The following is a 19,495-nucleotide window of genomic DNA, read 5'->3' as shown; positions in this document are numbered from 1 at the left end:
TCTCGTCGCTGTGGCTGATACAACAATTTTTTTAAAGCACTTCTAAGCTGTTTTCAGGGAAGATATTTTGGAATCAGGTAGAGAAAGGGTTATAAAAACTGAAAATGTGATTTTCGAAAAATCGGTTTTTCGGTCATTTTTCGCGATGCGAAAGCCGCGTCCCCCCTTAAGGTTCTGCTCCGCCGTGAGTACAACGAGTGGCTGGCGGCAGAAGACTGCGAAATTACGCCAACCGGACCTGTCAAAAGAGCCTCCCTGACGGGTGCGTGTGGTTGGGTGCATTTGGCGTGGGCTGCTGTTCTGCAAAATGTCCTGGTGCGGTCGTTTGCCAAATTTGAAATTTTGCTGGACCACGACGCGCTGTGGGACCGCAGCAAAGATGACAGCACTAGTAAAGACGAGTAGTCCAGTGACCATGTCAGCTACTAATAAATTTTCATTATCGAATGCGCCCTCGGGTATGCTCTCTCTCTTTTTTTTTCCGGTCAAGCGATATGGGGGGTCGACTTACATTCGAGTCGACTTACAATCGTGTAAATACGGTAATGTTAGCGAGGTTGCTAGCGAAGTAGAAAGTACTGCTGACCCGACAGGCACGAGCACCCATGTCGAGTCAGATCTGCGTGCCGAAGTGCAGTGCGAGCTGGACGATACAGATGAGGGTAGTTCTCAGGATTGCGAGCTGCGTAGCTCAAGAGAAGACAACTGCATTGTTCAGGGATCGGTGCAGCTCTCCGCCAGTCTAGGTAGCCACGAGAGCTATGATTTAGTCAGGAATCATTCAGACTGTGCAGGTAATAGACCGATCCGGGCCGACGAAATGTGTACCGGCCAGCACGAGGCCCGAGAAGGCGACATGAGAGGGAGTTCAAAGAGAAAGCGCCGCAGAAAGAAGCGCACTAAAGATCGGAATGCGGTGGCTAATGTAGCGCAGCCAAAGACGGCGAAAGACTCAAAAAGCCAGGGCACAAGAAAAAGAAAGGTGCGGTCGTCGTTGACGATGTTGTCGCATCAAGGACGTTCGAGCCACCGGTCAAAAAGAGACCGAGAAGCATGTCCTGCACGGACGCGGACAAAGGGCACGGGGCAGTTATGCACCTTGTCGGTCCGTCGTTCTTCTCGAAGTTCAGCGTGTAGGGCGAAGGAGCGCAAGGTGGCAAGGCGAGACGAGGTCAGTCGAGTTCGCGATGAAAGCGTGGTGCCAGGATGCAAATCGGCTGGAGACTAACGTCTTGAAGGAGCTGATAGTGTGTCAGCCCTTTTGTTGTTCCTGGGTAGCCAGAGTAGTTCTTGAACTGCAACCACCTCGGGTACGGCTCAAAAGTATGAGTTAGTCGTAAGCGTTTGGAACAGGAGGCCAAGAGAGCTTCCGTAGAAGAAAAAAAGTGTTGTTTTGTTTTAATTTTGAGCATTTGGAAAATTTTCGCAATTTAAAGTTTCTTTCAGTATGTAACGTATGAGCTTTGTTTATGTTTTGGTTTGAGAAGCTCCGAGATTTGAAAGATGCATTTTAGGTAAAGCTTTACTTTCACGAGGAGTTAATTAATGAGTAGATAGGCTTTCTTTTTTTTGTGTGCGAGTAACCTGAAGGTAAAGGTTATCGCTGAGTGGCCTATGGTAACGCGCGTGTGTATTAGCTAACCTTCTTTTTTTAATGTTTTTTTTATTTTCTAAGGTTAAGCGCGTAGATTTTCAGTGAGTGATTTGCACTGAGAAGTGTTCTTAGTTCCTTTAGCGCGTGTCCTGTGCGGACGGAAGGAAGCAGAAAGTTTATGACTGGATTGCTCGTGTGTGTTAAGGGCAGCCGTATTCTGACTTCTCTAGTATGCGTGCGTGGAGCTAGTTATTAGAAGACATTTGTTTAAAGGTTCCTCTGTGTTGTGTAAGTTACGCAAGTTTGATTGTTCGTTTAAGGAACGTGTCCTGTGTGGACTAAAGGAACAAATGTGAGTAAGCGTGATGAAACGTTTGCGTAAGACTCAAGCATGCGTTCGGAATAGGGGCCACAAAGCTAGCGCGTTTGTGATTAAGTGCCTATGAAGTTGGCCAGACTGTTCAGTGGCAACAGTATGTGAGATAAGTACGCCACTGTGATAGGGCAAGAACAGACTGTTCGTGAAGTTAGGCTGCTTAAGATATGTTTGGGTATTGGTGGTTGAGAGCCTTCAGTTCAGTTCTGCGTAAACCTTTACTCTTGTGCAGCGCGACGGTCGGGTTTGGTCGAACTCAAGAGGAACATGAACACTCGCTTAGACAGCACAAAATTTTGGGGCAAAATTTGGGGCTCCCAGTTGAATGGCTTGCATTGAAATTTTGATAGGAAGCCTGGTGGGTCAACAGCTGATTCCGGGCGGTTGCACGCTGAGTGGTACTGTGTTGCCGGGATCGACTCTTCTGTGCCAGTTGTTGTGAGATGGTTGAAGACATTCCGAGTGCGCAGGGGTTGCAGAGAGCAAAGCCATAGTCTTGCTCGCCAGCCATTCTCTTCCTGCCCAGCGGTTGCCAGCACTGGCCAGGCGAGATTTTCCGGGCCATGGAGGAGCTGTTAGGATCGGCCCGCAGGGGCCCTGCTCTCAAAGCTATTTCAGCCGCTGAAGGTGCGTCGATCGATCCGGGGTGGTGGCGCCCTTCAGAGAACCAGTGAGGACAGCGCTAACCAACCGTGAACGTCCTTTGGAGAACTGCGGACTATGGCAGCTCTGGAATTTAGAGGCGCCGGCTGGGTTCGGGCGTGACCACCTGGCTACGGGGACACAGGACAATGGACACCACGATGACTCCGCTGCAAAGGTCGTCTGCCCGCGGAGGGGGCACTGAAACCTGTGTGCGCGTGTGTGTTTGTAAAACGACCCGCAGAGAGGCGGCTTGTTTACGCTGACGTCAAACGTTTTGCCTCACCTAGGGATCTAGGGAACACGAAGTTGATATAACGAGGGTGCTCGTCAATGTACTCGTGAGCTGTGTGCTTGTTTGCTGTATGCTTCGTCTTGCGGGCTCCATTTGGGAGCCATGCTAGAGTGTGAATGTACTCCATGTTCAAATGTAAATAATGTAAATAAACCTTGTTCACCTAGTTCCTTCCAAGTTCCTCTCTAAGACCTTCAACTCTTACAAATGGTGGCAGCGGCGAGATCGTCCGACAACTCCTACAACTGTTAACAGCGGTGGGATCCTCCGACAAATCTAATAGCATGCTGAGATGGCATGACACCATGCAAGTTCTCTTCCCACGCGTTTACTATTGAAGGTTGCATAATCTCAAGTTTTGGTAACCCGTTGTAGTGGCAGGCAGATGAAGCATGTGCTCCTCGCTGCCGGTGCTTTTCGTGATAGTGTCGCCCCGGTGTGGGCGACCCGTCAGCAGCAGGGGTGGAGTGCAAGCGAAAGCGTGGCTGGCTTTGCTCAATTCGTACCGCCAATGTGAAGATATTGTTGACGTAGCATGAAACCCTATCATTCGTCGCCGACTCGCAATTCATCAAATTTGCTTTCTTCAATTGCCCACTAATTCGGAAAATTCTGTGGCTCTTCTCCATGTGAGAAAAATCGATCGGCGACTGCTTATTTGCATAAAAGGTCGAAGAGTATGCATTTGGGCTGGTTAGTTGGTCTGTGTCCCTCTGTTTGTCGTGTTGCGCTGTTTACTGCTCCTAAAACGTTGAATTTCAATACAAAAAGTTTTTGCTATAACAAAGCAAATTGCTCATTTTACCTACTTCGTTATATCGAGGTTTAGCTGCAATAAATGAATTACGCATAGCCCAATAATTGAATTAATGTTTAACACTTTTGGCCACAATGCGATGTGCCACGTGAGGCAATGACAATGCTTGATCCTCTCGGAGGTTATGAAATGTGGCGCAAAACAACACCAAATATGCCAACGCCAACAACAAAGCAAATACCTCTTCCTTTGTGTTCTGTGCAGACAAACAGCAGCAGCGCACGCAAGGTAACATTTAACGTCAACTCATCACTATTGTATAGGACTAAATTCTCAAGAAATTACAAATTCGCTGCCAGCATCACCACTAATTATTGTTAATCAAAGCAAACAGCACAGAAATCTTCCCTTACATGGATTTCCATAGTGTGTGGGATCCATCGATTTTGGACATTCAGTTTATGCAGCATATGTATGTGCACAACAGGGCGACACCAGCACAGTATGAGTGAGCCCACCCACCTCCTGTTGTTTGGGTGTGTCCAGCGAAGCACTGAATGCTGTCAGCAGTGCCGGCAGGATTTTGGGCAGGTGCCGCGACAGGGACTCTCCAGCCACAGCTGACAAATGCGACAGGGCCTTGGTGTTCACAGGAGGCGTTGTCAGCTGTAACCAGGAAACAGGAAACAAGATTAGTGCAAGAAATAAATGACAGCAAGACAGAAACCAAAATGTTGCCTTTGATGACAAGTACTGAATCTTGAAGTTCCAGATCAGCTTTCTGGGGTTATTTTACACGGTAAAAATATCTTCCATTTCCCAATCTTCCTTTGCAATCAATTGTAGCATTGACGTGGCAGCACCCGAGTTCATAAAGAAGGATGACAAGAATGGAAAACTAAATTGACTGATACAAAACACAGGCCCTGCAGGTCCTCCAATGTTAAGGCTCTTAGAGCTGCTTTTCTTCCAAGTACACACAGTGCCTTAAAGACAACCTCTCGGCTGCTATCAAGCAACTCACATTATAAGTAGGGGTGTGCGAATACTTGATTATTTGATTTCGAATCGAATTGTGAACATTCAAGTAACTGGATTCGTGCATTGAATATTTATGTAGTTTTTTGAATGTGTGTATATTCAGTTAGAAATTTGGCTGTGGGTGGTATCTCAATGTGCGCAGTGTTCCCATGGCGTGCAATCTCGATCGATACAAGGTTCATCCAGGTAAACGAGACCAATCGAACAATTAACGCTACGCGGACATACGGAACACAAAGGCAGTATGTATGGAAAGCAGAAAAGCATTTGCGAAGATCGATTCTCCACTAGAAGCCATGCAGATTGTATCAGATACGCATGTTTAGCATTCACTTATGCTGATTCACAGAGTGCGGAGCTTTCTGCTCACATGCAAGCTAAGCACACAGACGAACTTGGCACGCATGCACGCCTTAGTTGCCGGCTGGTCGCCCACAGACCCACCGCTACTTCAAAGGCATTCTAACCCGTACATGTGGTCATCACAACTGATGAGCCACTCGTTGGAACATATTAGAGACAAGGCTTTTGTGGCGGCACGCGGCCCATTGTTACATCAGCCAGTGGATAATTTGCATCACGACTGTTAGGCCTAATCGGAGTTGTGTCGTCAGGTGTTGGCAACTAAAGCTACAGTTTGATTCCATATCAAAGCAAGTTGATTCGCAGCAGTTGCAAGGCACTCAGAAAGCTGACAAACTGCCACGCCAACGAAAGTGAGAGTACGGGATGACCTTAGTTCACTATTGCAAACCACTGTATGGTGGCCCCTTGAACATTCTGAACGCCATTCGTAGCTGTACATCAGTCTCTTCTTGTGCCTTCGAGCAACCCCTCACAAGACTAGCTTTGGATTTACATGGCAGGCTAGAAGCTATCATGTGACAGCATGCTGACTCTTGACTGCATTTACAGTCAAAGCTTGTTAATTCGAATTCTGGGGGTATGCTACAAAAATTGAAAGTGAGAGAAAAATTTCATTGATGATTACAATACTCCGTCATGCGAATTAGCGCGCAAGCTCACGCTACGTCACATTGGTGAGAACAACAAGTTCGAAGCACTGGTGCCGCCAACGTAACCAGACGCGGCCAACGTGGGCCGACATGCCCAACGTCGAGATGACTCTTGCTCCATCCGCATGTTCATTGCGCCGACTGCTTCGACCCACAATGCATTGCACAAAGAAAAAAAAGGTGCCCTCAATGACAGTCACAGACAGCCATTCAAAAGCGGCATTCAGGTTGGTGATCGTTCCGCACATGCTCCAAAGAGAGCAGCCGACAGTGCGTGCGTTGAAGGGGAAGGTATTTCGGCTGGTGCAACGCAAGCAGTGCAGCTTGACTGGCCGGAAGCTATGTTCACTCGCACGCTGAGAATGTTGGACTATAAATGCGCCTTTACGCCGTCGCCGCCATCGCCATAGCATGCGGCAAGAGCTGGTGTCTTAAGATGCACTCGCAAAGTGCACCATAACCTGCTAAGACATTGGTCTCCATTGAACTCTTGTAGCTGCACCAGCTGCACGCTGCCGAGTTCCACAACATGTATAGGTGGTGTCCATACACGTATCTCAGCGCTGCTTTCCTTTGAGTTACAGCCCCGAATTTCAAAGGCGCTGCTTTTTGGTATTGTGAGTGTTGATAAATGTCACAGGCGCCATGTAACAGGAAAAAAGAAAAAAGAAAGAACACGCTGCACTGCGTCCACATTTTTATCTTGAAGGTCTTGAGAGAGGGAGAGAACCGACCTGCCACAGAGGCGCTGGCCGTGCCTGGCCTGGCGCAAACGCGTCTTTCTCCAGTTGGGCCTCAACGAAGGGCCCCAGCTGGAAAGAGCAAAGCTGCACGGCTCGAGCGGCAACGCCAGCGTCACCAACGTGCTCTCGCACTAGCACTCTCCACATCCACGATGGTGCAGAGTTCGAATTATCGGTGGCAATATGGACTTCAGTGTGAATTAGTGGGATATGTTGCATATTGCTTTCTATACATTGTTGGACGAACCACAGTGGCTACTTTGAATTATCTGAAGTTTCGAATTTACGAGTTGTGAATTACGAGATTTTACTGTACGCTGACGGCAGAGGGATGCAGGAAGAAGGAAGGAAGGAAGGGGGTCATGCAAACTTGCCGTGGGCCTCCCAATCTGGGAACGTATGACAGGAAACAAACGACGCTGAACCCAACTGTGAAAAGGCACCGTCAGTGTCGATCACGGTCAACCTGTGCAACACAGATGACTGCGCGCAACGGTGCCCCTGTCACGTGATGTGTGGGCTTCCACTTCAGTCTGTCGCGCCCAATACGTGCAGAAACTGCCTGAGAACCCTTCTGTTTTGTAGCAGGAAACTCGAAAGCGATGGTTTCTAAGCAGAATAGAAGAATGGCATTAAGCAGAGTATAGCCCACTATTAAACTGAAAACCTCCTTGGTATTCAGGAGAAGATCTATTACTGCTCTATTTCCTCGGCTTCAGGGGAAAAAGCACAGTCATTCTATAGATAAATAATACTTTCCAGGTCTGTGTAGGTGAACTGAGTTGTTATCAGTGCTCATATACTAATTTGGTGTTCCCTTCAATAAGAGTACCTAGGTACCTAGGTTACTGATACCTAGCAACGTTCTTGTTATGCAATATGAGTAGGCTTCTGAGCATGCGCAGCAGTGTTTTTTGAAAATAAAATTGGTAAGCGCAAAGCTTAGTGTTAAATTTTCTGATGTTCATTGATATATACACCTTTTATTGCGACAGCAATTATATGGACACTCCAAGTACAATTTTGCCGTCGCTGTCGAAGAGGCAGTCGCTGTGATGTTTCGTATAAAGTCCAAGGGCGATAACACTGTTACTGTGCATTGTACGCTGCATGTGCGAGTGAAAGCATGCGAGGGAAGCCGACGATTGCGGCTCAATCTGGCGTACGCGACCAGAGAAAGCGGAGAGCAAACATGCCATTTTCCGTCATACGGAAGGCCTTGGGGGGATCAGATGGAGGCAGGGGGGGGGTTGTGCTCCGGCAGCAACTGCACATTTCATGACCGGGCGCAAGGGCAACTAATGATCGCAGCTCAATCTCGCATGCCATATATTGAGGCAAGCAGAGAGGCAATTTGGGAGGGAGGGGAGTGGCTTCAACTCCACCACCAAGTGTGGTACGGCCGCGTAGCCATATCTTGAAAATGATCTGCAGATGACTCATACCTCGGTCTGTGCTATGTGCGACCTGCTCTTGCATTGAAGCAGCAGAACACATGAAGGTCACTTCACTCGCTGCTGCTGCCATGTTCGTTTTGACAGCGAGTGTCCGTGCTCATTGAGTGTTATGTGTTGTGGGGATGCGCGACTCTCACGCGTCCCCTGATATCTTGTTTTCCCGCATAGCTCCTGTGTCCTGCAGTGCGGCTTCGCCGCGCGGCCTGGGGCCCGCGAAAGTCAGTGTGGTTGAGGCGCAGTGCGGGAGATGGCGCGAGTGTTGCGCTGCTAACGCCGCCTCACGGTAGGGTTACTTGGGCGCGCAAGGGAGAGCACGCTTGCTCTTTGGTTCGTGGACGGCAAGCAGTGCGGACGTACCGCACGTGCGCCGATCCATGCTTCAGCAAGACCGTCTCGCGAGGCCTTGTGCGAACGCGCCACCGTTCGTGTGACCGTGCGTGCGAACGACCAGGCGCAGGGATCCCGCATGGGGCGAACATATTCGCTCGCTATCCGGTCGCGGTGAGTCGGACTTCCTAAATTTGTCGCGCGCCCATAGGCATGTTTTGTGGATAGCAACTCCCGCTAGCAGGCATTGATCTATGAAAGGTGCAATAAATGCCCTTGTGATTGTTTGCACTACTGTGTCGTCGTTCCTTTGTCCCAAGAGCACGGGTGTGAGAATCCCACATCTAACTGCCCAACGTGGACCTCTTGGGGCATCGGACGATAGTTTTAACAGTTTTGCTTCGTTTGAGACATTTGAACCGAAGTGTAGGGCTAGCGTGGATTTTGATCGCTAGCGTTGGCGGCGTGCTTTCTTGAGCGAGGCGACGGTGGTTGTAGTGTGTTTGAACATGTCAACATGCTAAGCCTTTTTGCAAGTGTTTTTTTAATGACATTCATCGGTACGCGGGCCACGTGGTCTGCATCCTGGGAGAGCGAGGCTTAGCACCTGTGGAGCATTGGCAAGCCTGAAGCGAGTGAGTACGGAAGCCTCGTGGGTGGTCCGAATTTCTTACGTAAATAGCTTCTTCTATCTCTTTGACTCTGATGAAGTCGCGGCTCTGGGAGCCGGGTGGCCGCGGGCCACAGGTGCCACTACGGGCTGACTGGTATTGTGGCCTGGCACAAGGCACTCCGACACCACCTGGGACAGTGGGCGCCGTCAACTCGGATGCTGTGTGCACAGAGCGGGTTAGGACCACCTAATAGAGCTGACGTCTCTTTGCGGCTGCCTGTTTTGCACCCATTTTGGGTGTTGTTTTTTTTTGGATGCCGGTTGTTGTCAGGGTAGCGACGCTTTAGGCCTAAGGCTTAACGAAGCTGCCTGTCGCACGTGGAGGGACACAACCTGGTGGAGCGTGGCGTTGAGGTGTAGCACTTTGCTTCCCTCATTTTAGTTAGCCTCGCACGAATTGAAATTACTCGTTCGACTCAAGGATGTGAGCTTCGTTCACGTGAACTTAGCATGAGCAGCTGCCCGATCTTTTTCTAGCCGAGTTGAACATCGTACCACGTGGGCTATGCGCATGCAGAATTCCTCTCCCTTGCACTACTTTAGTTCATTATGCAAAAAAGAAGTGAGGCGTGCAGACAGGACACAAGAGTAGAGAAGTGGACAACACGAACGCCGCGGCGTTCGTGTTGTCCACTTCTCTACTCTTGGGTGCTGTCTGCATGCCTCACTTCTTTTTTGCATAATGAATCCTTACCAACTAGCTCATCTTTCTGCCATTCTAAACTACTTTAGTGTTTGCCGAGTGTGTTGAGTGTACGCAGCGTGATTGGAGTCACCCCTGGTTTGCCGTCACCTGCACATCGTCTGCGCAGCTGCCCCGGACTATGATCAAGCCACCGGGCAATGGTGATGTTTGGCGAGTTTGGCACAGCGACTTCGGCAGCGGAGAAAAGCTGGCGATCACTGACAGCTACCGCGGCTCGCCAGCAGGGCGTGTTTACTGCGTCGCCGTTTCCAGAGTCCTGGCCTGGAATCATGCCGTCGAGTCTGCAGAGCTGCTGCTGTGACCAGTGGACGTCAGCGGTGTACCCCAAGGACAATGTCTGCTTGCATGTTATGGACAGCGTGGGGAAATTTCCTCGGCGCGGCCACTGTTGCATGTACTATCTTGTTCGCGACGCATGCGTTGATGTTAGACCGTGTGACATGTTTCGCCGCAATATGTAGTGATTTAAGGCTGGGGGGATGTGGGGATGCGTGACTCTCACGTGTCCCCTGATATCTTGTTTTCCCACATAGCTCCCGTCTCCTACAGTGCGGCTTCGCCGCGTGGCCTGGCGCCCGCGGCGGTCGGAGTGGTTGAAGCGCAGTGTGAGAGATGGCGCGAGTGTTGCGCTGCTAACACCACCTCACGGCGGGGTTACTTGGGTGCGGGGAAGACAAGGTGCTCTCTCTTTGGTTCGGAACAGCAAGCAGCGCGGATGTGCCGCGCGTGCGCCAATCCATGCTTCTGCGAGACCGTCTCGCGTGGCTGCCTTCGAACGCGCCACCGTTCGTGTGACTGTACACGCGAACGACCAGGCGTTGGGATCCAGCATGGGGCGAACATATTCGCTCTGGTGAGTCGGACTTCCAGACTTACTGTACACGCAAACGACCAGGCATTGGGATCCAGCATGGGGCGAATATATTTGCTCTGGTGAGTCGGACTTCCAGATTTGTCGCGCACCCATCGGCATGTTTTGTGGATAGCAACTCGGCTAGCAGGCATTGATCTATGAAAAGTGCAATAAATGCCCTTGTAATTGTTTGCACTACTGTGTTGTCGTTCCTCTGTCCCAAGAGCACGGATGAGAAACCCCACATCGTTCATGTTTGCTCGTGTGCGCTGACACCATATGCTTGTTAATTCAGTTATTGAGCTAATGTTTTCAAGTTTACACACCAGATAAAACTACTATCGTTACTTCTTGTTGCCGTGCACAAATTTGTTGTTGCAATCGATGCTTCGCCTTGCGGGCGAAACTGCGACTGTTTTGCAATGAAGCCTTTTTTGCCTCTTCCTTTGACTTACCAACTGCTGCTGCTGTCTGGCACACCGCATCAAGGGGTGGTTCAGAGCATGTGTATACATGACAGGAGCGCGGCAGAGAGGAAAGGCGACACGAGAAACTCATTTGGTCCTTTGCACCGTGTCCCATGTGTACAATGCTCTCTGGAGCTCCTTGGGCGTCGCCAAATTAGCCTCTTGACAGCTGTAGTTATCCATGATCCCCCTTAACCCGCCGTGATTGCTCAGTGGCTATGGTGTTGGGCTGCTGAGCACGAGGTCGCGGGATCGAATCCCGGCCATGGCGGCCGCATTTCGATGGGGGCGAAATGCGAAAACACCCGTGTGCTTAGATTTAGGTGCACGTTAAAGAACCCCAGGTGGTCAAAATTTCCGGAGTCCTCCACTACGGCGTGCCTCATAATCAGGAAGTGGTTTTGGCACGTAAAACCCCAAATATTATTATTATTATGATCCCCCTTACGCAAAAGCATTGCAGAAATTGCAACGCTTACCTTTCTACTAACATGCAAGTCCAGAGGGAAGCTAGATAGAATGGTAGAGAGGACGGGAGAGAGGAGGCAGAGAATGGGTAGAACCGATGCAGTTGCGAAACGAATGAATAACGGCCTTGAGAAGGCAAGGAAATGCTGCTACTACGGACACAAGAGCGGTTGTGAGCAAACAGGATAAATCTAAGTTCAAGGTATGGTGCGGTATGTTTCTGCTATTGCTGAAAAATAAACACCACGCAAATTTGTCAAGTGGGCTACTTACGCAAGGTGTACAGAAGCAGAGCCACATTAAAGCTCACCACAGGGTCTAGACGGCACTACAGAAGCAGTCACACGTCAAATCAACACTTCTGTGCCCACCACGGTAGATTTACGGCTATGACATTGCTCGAGGTTGCAGGTTTGATCCTGACCGCAGCCACCCCATTTCAACAGGGGTGAAATAAAAAAATGCTCGTGCACTTAGATTTAGCAACAAATTAAACAACACCATAATGTCAAAATTAATCCGGATCCCGCAACTATGGCGTGCCCCATAATTCGATCGTGATTTTGGCACTTACAACCCCATAATTTAATTAAAATTTAATACTTTTTCCATGATGCCATGTGCTATGTGATGCAATGAAGTATTGTGCACAGCACCACATGAAGCAATCACCTCCCCATGTGTGTTCTGTGCGCAACGCAGACAAACAGCAGTGGTGCATGCAAGGTAACGTTTAACATCAACTCATCACTCTCGTGTTGGATTAAACATTGAAGAAATTAAACATCCGCTATCAACATCACTGCTAATTATTCTCAATCAAAGCAGACAGCACAGAAAGCTTCTGTTATAAGATTCCTACAGTATGTGGGATCCACATATTTTTTTCTTGATTTGACTCAATATTCGCTGCAAAATCTACTACAGTAGAACTTTGCTAATATGTTCTGTTATGTACATTTTCCCGGTACCAACATTCGCAATCGAAAACACGAAAGAAGACCCTAAAATTACGCACATTTTTTTAATCCGCTCATACGTTCCCGGAAAACATGACTTTTCGGCACCAACGTTCACTTCGTCGCCAAAGAGCAATCGTACAATATGTTTTTCGGCTACTAGATTCCACGTAAACAAGAAAATGAGTGAGGCGCGTGCACTCGAGAACAGTATATAGCTGCCTGCTGCGGCAGCTTCACCGCAATACTCGCCCGCCTGTCTCATGTGAAAGCACCGAAGCACACTCAGTTTCTCAATTCGGTAGCAGCAAATCTCCGCATCGCACGTGGCATTCACAGCTATCATTACCAATCCTATTGCGATAAACATCTTCGCCTATCCTTTTTAACTGCACGTGGTGCCGCCGGAAGAGTAGCGAATGCTTTTAATATGTAATAGCCAAAACGTGCTGCTGTTTCCTGCTGCAGACTGCGATGGTATAGGTTTTCCGGGCGCTAGATTGAGAACAGTATGTATATATATATATATATATATATATAGATGACATCACGCACAGTTTCGTATTCCAGTACCAGCAAATATCCGCCTGGGTCATCGTACACCACATTCACAGCCATCACTGTCAAACCTACAGGAAGGAGCATCTTCACATATCTTTTTTGCAGCATGTGGTGCGTAGTGCCATTGGTAGCATACTGCATGCTTTTTGTAGGCGATAATCCAAATGTGCTGCTGTTCCCTACTGTAGGCGGCGCAATGTTACCAACATGTTTCCCTTCGGTGGCCTCCGGCATTGCTCACCCACCAGCTCAATTTCATTTCGGTTTCTCGTTGTTCTGTTAAAACAGCACGCAATGGGAAAACAACAAAATACGTCTCAAGCCACCGGAGCACCACCAGCTCAATGCGTGTCGGCACCTTGTGCCACAATGATCTGCATGACGCTTCCCATTATGTAGATGTCAACAAAAGTTCTGTGTCAAATTTTTTAGTTACTTTGGATCGTATGTTTCTTTCTCACGGTTTTCTTCATGTATGAATGAGGTTCTACTGTATTCGGTATTCGCACACCCACAAGCCAGTGAAACAGCACATTCATTTTTGTATCTACTGATGGCAAGAGGATGATGAATGCAAAAGTGCTGATGTCACAAAGGCATGACACTTACTCAGTGGCCTTATGTAGATGGCCTATAAAACCACACCTTTCTTTTTTTTTTTTTTGCAGATTGAGACACTGTTAAGAAGCTCAACTCAACCATGAGGCGAGTAAAATTAAGAAGCAGTTGCTGGCCTTCTATTTTGGTCTTGCTTTATTGTTCTGATACCATTATCCAAAATGTCCAAGTTTTTTCATAAAGCACTGATCATTCCAATCTTCTAGAAAACCGCACGAATACACGAATGCCCACCCTGCTTCATTTTTACGACTGGGCTGCTTGTGTAACACTGTTTCTAAATATGTGTCACAACTTTTCATACTCGCAATGTTACCATTCTAGCACAAAGAAAGGAACAGAAAACAACTAGCAAAGAGCCCCTGCAATGAAGCCAAGAAACTGTCTCACCTGTGGTATCAAGTAGGGTAGCACAACACGGCTTTTGATGGCCATCACTTGTCGTAGGCCGTCCAGTGTGTTCTCGGCCAGTACAGAGTCACCCTGGCCCTGAAATTGTAGAGTTGCATTGACACAAACAATGTTAGATTTGAAGGTGCCAGCAGTAGGCACGTTCTAGATTACACTTTGAATGTGACCTACACGAAATGGTTTTGTATGAAAAAAAAAGATTCAATTAATGACAATCCTTAAACCTACTTATGATCAATGCTGTTGTCTCTGTAAGGGCACAAATCTTAAGAATGGTAAGGCGACACATATGTTCTACAAGCTGTTTCCCTTATCTTTTGCAGTGAAGAAAGTATTTCACGGCTGCGTCCATAGACGATTCTCCACAAACGATAAAATTTCCTAAAAGAATGACCAAAGGGAATTCTGGTGCTAGTTTCAACAGCAGCTGCAAACATGGCATTTCAGCCAGCATTAAAATGATGGGTTATTACGTGGATTTGCACAAAATTCGTACTTTGACTTCAAACGACCTTGATTTGCAAATTAACCATTTTCAACAAATTATTGCATTATATTCACGAATGATTATGCATATGTGCAGAGACCTACTGCCTTGCTGTGTAAAAAACAAAAACACATTTGCTTGGAAATCCAGAAAAAAAGTGCAAGTTCATATTTACTAGTGTAAAACCAGTACAATGTTTTCTTTTCCCAACTTTTTACAGGATACAGGCCTTATTATGAAGGAACAGCGCCAACGAAGACGATCACAAGTGGGGAGAACGACACAAGTATGCACCATCTAGCCCAAATGAATGTCCTGAACCTGAAGTACAGGCCTTATGCTTATGGCAGGCTTATGGCTACACACTGAAGCCCCAAACTGTGCTCAGACTACTACGCAGAATAATGCAACCACTGGTGGCTAACTATGAACACACTTATTTGCCCTTCCAATGCCTTCATATGACGAGCTTGCCTGATCCACACTCTCCCCAAGCTGGTCTCCCTCCTTGTTCAATCTTTTAATTTCTCGGTCATCTTGAGGCTCCCAATGACCATCTCTAGCAAAGCTGCACGCCACACATTCAAAATTCATGTGCACAATTCTTGCAGCAACCATTTCGTGCAACCAGTGGGGCCCTTTTTGGGGATTGTCCTTGGCCATCCACTAGGAACAACTGCACTGAAATTTCCCCTCAAAATGCGGGTTGATGCAGATGTCAAGTCACTTTTAAAGAGCAATCTGAAACAGTAATTGGTGCCATCTAGCAGTGGCTTCCCAAACTAGCGTGCAGATATGGGCATGATGCTTAGTAAAACTTTTTCGCCCAAATCTTCGTGCCCCAAAGTGGGGGCACTGGTCTTACACAAGTAAATACAGTAAATAAAGCCCCGACTTCTACAGCCATAAGCGCAAAAGATAATCTGCATTCCATCTATCGTTCCCATAGTAGATGAACTACAGCAGCACTGGAGTTCTTTCTAGTAATTTTAGCAAGAATTTTAGTTATGAACTGCAGCTTGAGAAACGGTGATCTTTAATAATCTCACCAGCTGCATGAGCAATGGGGATAGGATGTCGTCCAGAGCCCTGGAGCCAACTGTCGAGTGCAGGTTGTCAAATGTCTTCGCTGCGGCTACGCGCACCTCCTTCAGGGGATCGCACAAGGCTCTCCTGCGTGTGAGGATGGAATGGAAGAACCACGAAAGTAAACTTTTCACACCGGCATTCTTTGCCTTCATTGAGCTGTGGAAAGAGGCACAACCCAATGAATGTTGGACAAACTTTAAAAAGTGTTGTGAACACCTGCTTTTAGGCACTGGTTGGACGGAGATGTTCTCAAAACACTGTGTGGACATGCCAGCTTGCTTGACAACCTTTTCCTGATCTAATTATTTTTAATACAGTTGAACCACACTATACTCGAAAATACTTTCATTACATCCGACTTTCGTTAAACAATACATTCTTTATTGCCAATATTAACCTGAAATGTTTGATATTTCCTCTTTTATAAGGTTTGTATTCATATGTAGAGGTTACACTGAAGTACTACAGTTAATAGTTTGCAGACATTTGCATACGTGTTAACCGATATGTATGCAAATGGTTTATGCAGATACAAAATGCATTATGTTCAATGGCCGCTGAATAGGGAAGATTTGACTTTACTGCTTTTAAAATAGAACTCCTGTTTAAGCAGGTACGGTTTAATGTGGTTTTGGTGTATTTGGTATTCGCACATTTCTACCGTTAATTGTTTTGGCCGGTCCGGTAGACCTGGCCGAACCTTGCAAAGATAAATATTGGGCGCTGTGAGAACACTGTGCACATCAAGGCATCGACCACGGCCGAGTCATTCACTGTGGCTGCCGATTATTCGAATACCGCCAAATCAAATTATTAAAATGTTCATAATTCAATTTGAAATTGAATATTTGAGTATACACACATCCAAACTTCTTTGTCACTTAATCTTTTCATAAGGAAGGATGCTTGATAGAACTTTCGCCTCGGCTGACATTTTTATAGGTTTTTAATAGGTGCGCAGCCATACAGGCTCGTAGTACATGATTGAAATGACTGACAATTTTCTTAAATTGAAACTGTGTCACAAAATTACTTCATTATATTGTGAAACAAAATTTATGTGGTTTTTAATGGAACTAAGATTAGGAAATGAAAGATAGTTTGTTACATTGTGATAATGTTTAATTGAATTTGACATGGTCCGAGCTGTATCGTGAAGTAAATATTTGACGATATGTAATGCAGCTTCAGGAAGGTGCTCTCAGCATGATGCAGTAGGCTTTTGTTAATTCCATCTTTTTGGTCAATTCGATCCTGACTGAAGACACCAACCGGCACCGATTCATTTCTTTGGGTTCAAACTTTCATTATTTCAATCCTACAGTGTGCCTTTGCCAGACAATTCGAGCTTGACCAGCCGGCACGCATGTGCCTGACCCCCACGGTGACCCCAATAGTGACCCCTTTAGTGGCAGCGTCTCTCTCGGAGGAGCTTAGCGTTAAGTGTATGTGTCAAGCACACGTGAGCGACAATAATTGTAGCTCACCAATGTTTGCTTACATTACTTACCCAATTCTAGCATGTGCATCTATTTCTTTTCCCCAAGAAAATAGGGTCAAGAATAGCCTGCGCGGTGTAATTGGATACGAAAGCAAAACCGTCTTTGCGTCGTTTGTATAATTTACCACATAACACAGGTGTACTGCAGCGAAGATGACTTTAGGAAACATGTAGCCATTGTGCCACATGTATTAGACCCTCGCCCATTTTTCTTGCTAAAAGATTGGCTGCGCATTAAATTTCTACTTTGTTTAGGAGCTTACATGTCATTTCTATGTCAGTTTTTCTACTTCAGACCCACAGAATGTGGGCCTGTATTTGATTCAGGGCCATGTCAATATCAGGCCGATACTGTCAAATGAATCAGCAGATTGTTTTAGCATTTTATCTGCATCTTATTTAATTCGACCTGCCGGCTAACTGGATCAATTTCGTTGGCCTGTAGGGATCGAATTAACAGAAGTTCACTGTAGTGCAAATAGGCAGTCCTATTGCCATGCATGCCCGACTGCGCCATGGTCACAGATCAACCACTGTTCTATACTAAAATTATTCTAAGCAACTAAAACAACAGGGCAATGAGATGCATTGTTGGGACAGACATGCACAATGAGGCAGTAGGATTTGTGTTGCGAGGCTGCAAGAGTGCACACTGCTGTAATGTACTGGGTGACCAGACCTTTAGGCAAGCTTTCTTACTGTGATTACGAACCATTCTGCTATCATCAACTTCTCTTCAGCCGCACTCAGTTGCGCTCTCGCTCGCACATCCATGATCCTGCCATCAAGAGGTTGGCTTTTCCACAAAGCTCAGCGCCCTAGTGGTTCATCTTGTACGCCGAGTGCCAGCACGGCTAGATCCACAATGCACACCACCACATGGCAGTCGGCAGAGGCCACTTGTTACACAACTTTCGAGATCTGCACACACCTTTAAGATGTGTTAGCCATGGCTCTAGTGCCATATAACAAATGGCAAGAAGAACAGGCCAGTCTCAGAAGCCATTTCGTGTTTAAATTTCTGTGTCCGCCACGTAATGGCACGTGCAAAGGTACTCGCTAAGTGGGCTCGACATGCCATGGAACCTGGCCATGTTTTTGCAGTACAGTCAAACCTGAATATAATGACCTTGGATAGAGCTAAATATGCTCCCTATCGAACACTCCAAGTTCTCTTATCATTGTGCATGTAAAATGGATTTTTTACAACGAACCAGGCATTGGATATTTTGAACTTCGAGCGCGCACAATCTGTCACCACACAGCTGAAAACGTGCTCTTCCACCGGCTCCAGGTAGTCTCCGACACGATGTGACTCGAGACACAATGCGGAACTGCTTCCACCATGTTGGATTGTGTCAAGAGGGGCAAAAGTTGGGAGTACAGTGCAAGACAACAGTGACTTTGCCATGCTATGGGTAGAGCTCGCCGATGTTCCAGGCACCATGCCAGAAATGTTGCCTTCAAGGATTTTTTGATGGCCGACAAAGACTTAGCCGTGATGGCAAGCTCGCCAGACTCAGAAATTGTTGCCGACATGCTGCCTGCCGCCTGGTACCGCCGCCAGAAGACGATTGCCCTCTCCCGACGTTACACGTAGCCCTTTCTGCTGCCGATTTGCTGCAACAATACTGCTTGGGGATATCGGGAAGTGGACTGGAGTTCACTGAAATGATGTCGCATGTCGAAAATGCAATGCGCATTGATGGAACTAAAAGTGTTCAGGAGAAAATCACTGCCTACTGCAAATAGGTGTACTTTTCTATGCAATAAATTACTTTTGGAGTAATTATTCCCCGTCAGTGGCACGATTTTACTTCGTTAGCATGTTTTCGCTTCACTACTCACGACGTCACATATAACGAATTTGGTGCTAAGTTCATTATAAGCGGGTTCGGTTATATCGAACCACTCCATATATTGAACAAATACCATTAAATCATGCTGTTCATTATAATTGGGTTTGACTATACTTCATGACGCTGACAGTAATCTAGAAACGTTGGGGCATACTCTGCAGGTAGCTCACGACCCAAGAAGCAAAATAGATGGCGCTGCTGCCACTCAAGAAATATAGCCCCAACACAATAAAAAGAGAGCAGGTGAGATAAGCAACAACCCTGAGCAGCGTAACCTATACAAAGAGTTTGTACATCTTGATGGTACTTGAATCATGCACTGTATACAGTAGAACTTCGTTTAAATGTTCCCATTACATACGTTTTCCCGGCGCCAACGTTCGCAATCGAGAACCAAAAAAAAAAGACCCAATAGAGTTACGCTCATTTTTTACCTGTTCATAGTACGTCACCAAACTGCGATCGTATGATAAGTTTTCCAGCCGCTAGATTCCATGTAAACGAGAAAAGGTGCATGCAATTGAGAACGGTACTATATAGCTTCCCGTCTCACGTGAAAACGACAGCGTGTACAGTTTCTTATTCTGGGACCAGC

General features: G+C 47.0%; 1 protein-coding gene across 1 annotated transcript in view; it reads right to left on the bottom strand.

The window, feature by feature from the left end:
* l(3)80Fj (lethal (3) 80Fj) overlaps positions 1 to 19,495 on the bottom strand; it is a 413,275-nt gene that overhangs the window by 73,003 nt on the left and 320,777 nt on the right. The window contains exons 43-45 of the mRNA XM_075686799.1: positions 15,501 to 15,624; positions 13,944 to 14,042; positions 4,187 to 4,330 (exon numbers count right to left, since the gene is read on the bottom strand). Of these exons, the coding sequence (XP_075542914.1) occupies positions 4,187 to 4,330; positions 13,944 to 14,042; positions 15,501 to 15,624 (367 nt within the window). The remainder of the gene's footprint in view (positions 1 to 4,186; positions 4,331 to 13,943; positions 14,043 to 15,500; positions 15,625 to 19,495) is intronic.

The sequence above is a fragment of the Dermacentor variabilis genome, chromosome 3, assembly GCF_050947875.1.
Source record: "Dermacentor variabilis isolate Ectoservices chromosome 3, ASM5094787v1, whole genome shotgun sequence".
NCBI classification, from domain to species: domain Eukaryota; kingdom Metazoa; phylum Arthropoda; class Arachnida; order Ixodida; family Ixodidae; genus Dermacentor; species Dermacentor variabilis.
The sequence above is the reverse complement of the archived record's forward strand: the minus strand, read 5'-3'. Positions and strand labels throughout refer to the sequence as shown.